This window comes from Cyprinodon variegatus, unplaced genomic scaffold, assembly GCF_000732505.1.
Source record: "Cyprinodon variegatus isolate N-32 unplaced genomic scaffold, C_variegatus-1.0 Scaffold810, whole genome shotgun sequence".
In the NCBI taxonomy this organism is placed as follows: Eukaryota; Metazoa; Chordata; class Actinopteri; order Cyprinodontiformes; family Cyprinodontidae; genus Cyprinodon; species Cyprinodon variegatus.
Genome location: NW_015151263.1, coordinates 378,893 through 380,107, shown reverse-complemented (window position 1 = coordinate 380,107; position 1,215 = coordinate 378,893). Strand labels below are relative to the sequence as shown.

The 1,215-nt window shown below is 34.5% G+C and overlaps 1 protein-coding gene across 1 annotated transcript in view; it reads left to right on the top strand.

Moving 5' to 3' along the window:
* The first annotated feature begins 220 nt into the window (after window positions 1–220).
* Window positions 221–1,215, top strand: part of LOC107098790 (OX-2 membrane glycoprotein-like) — a 10,100-nt gene continuing 9,105 nt past the window's right edge. Inside the window, exon 1 of the mRNA XM_015396638.1 lies at window positions 221–424. Within this exon, the coding sequence (XP_015252124.1) occupies window positions 370–424 (55 nt within the window). The 5' untranslated portion in view covers window positions 221–369. The remainder of the gene's footprint in view (window positions 425–1,215) is intronic.

The following is a 1,215-nucleotide window of genomic DNA, read 5'->3' as shown; positions in this document are numbered from 1 at the left end:
ATTACTAAATTGGTGAAAGACAACTGGATTTTTAACGCACTAAGGTTTATATCATTGCATTGGCTTTTATTTGTTTATGCTTTACAATAAAAGAAAAAGGAAAAAAATTAAAAAGAAAAAGTTTTGAAGAGTTCGGTTTTCATTATTTTCCTGCTTTGTTTGTCAACTGTAACGGTTGCTAAGCGACAGAGCCTACGGCGGTAAAAGGCCACAACAGAGTCCGTCACACCTTCATTTAGGCCAGGAATCCGTCTACGTGATACGTGACGTCACGTTCAAAGAGGATCCCCACCCGTCTGAGTTTCAGCGCGGCAGCAAACAATCAGGAAGAAGAGAAAAATGACAAGACGGTGATAATTGAACCGCAAAATGCGACCCGCTGTTATAATCAGCTGCTTTCTATTGAACACCATCATTCAGACAGGTGAGAGATGATTTGTTTTTCTTTATTAACTCTTTCTATTTCTTCCTCTATTTTTCAACATAAACATCTAGAAACAGCCGGTGGTTTCGATTTTTTATTTAATTTTTTTTCAATTTTTAATGTTTTTTTTTCTTTTTTAAGCATGATGGGACCCCTGTTTTAGTGGTGCATTAATGTAGTGAAACATGCGTACCAAAATGACCTTTAGTCATAATGTACAACAAGCGCTCTGTATAGAGCAGCTTCCTTCCTGCTATTTTGAAGTTCTGATCTAACTCGATCAGACAAGTTTGGTCACTGAAATTATAGCCGATGGTTACTTAAAAACAATTTGTTACCCTGAAGCCACTTTTTAAATAACAGCAGGAAACAAATAAGAAAGTCTTCATCTTGGAAGACTCAATCTTTATCCAGGCTTTCCAGATGATGTGTAGAAATTTTTGCCTGAATATTTCCTATTATTTGTCATGACTATGTCTTATTTAAGATTTTAATGAATTAATAATTAATTTTCTTTGTACTCAGTCTCAATCTTTATACAGGCTTTCCAGCTACTGACTTAAAAATGTGCAAAAAAATGTCCTCATATTTGTTATGAGGATCTATTTATGGTTTTTATTATTTTCAGGATTTGCTGTGTACTTGATGTTTATAGTGATTTTACGGCACATTTGTTCTGTTTTACTGATGTAAAGCACTTTGATTAACCTTGCTGCTGAAGTGTGCTATACAAATCAGTTTACTTTACGGTAAACTTTACTGTATTACTTTACAGTGTAAAGTAATAGGCC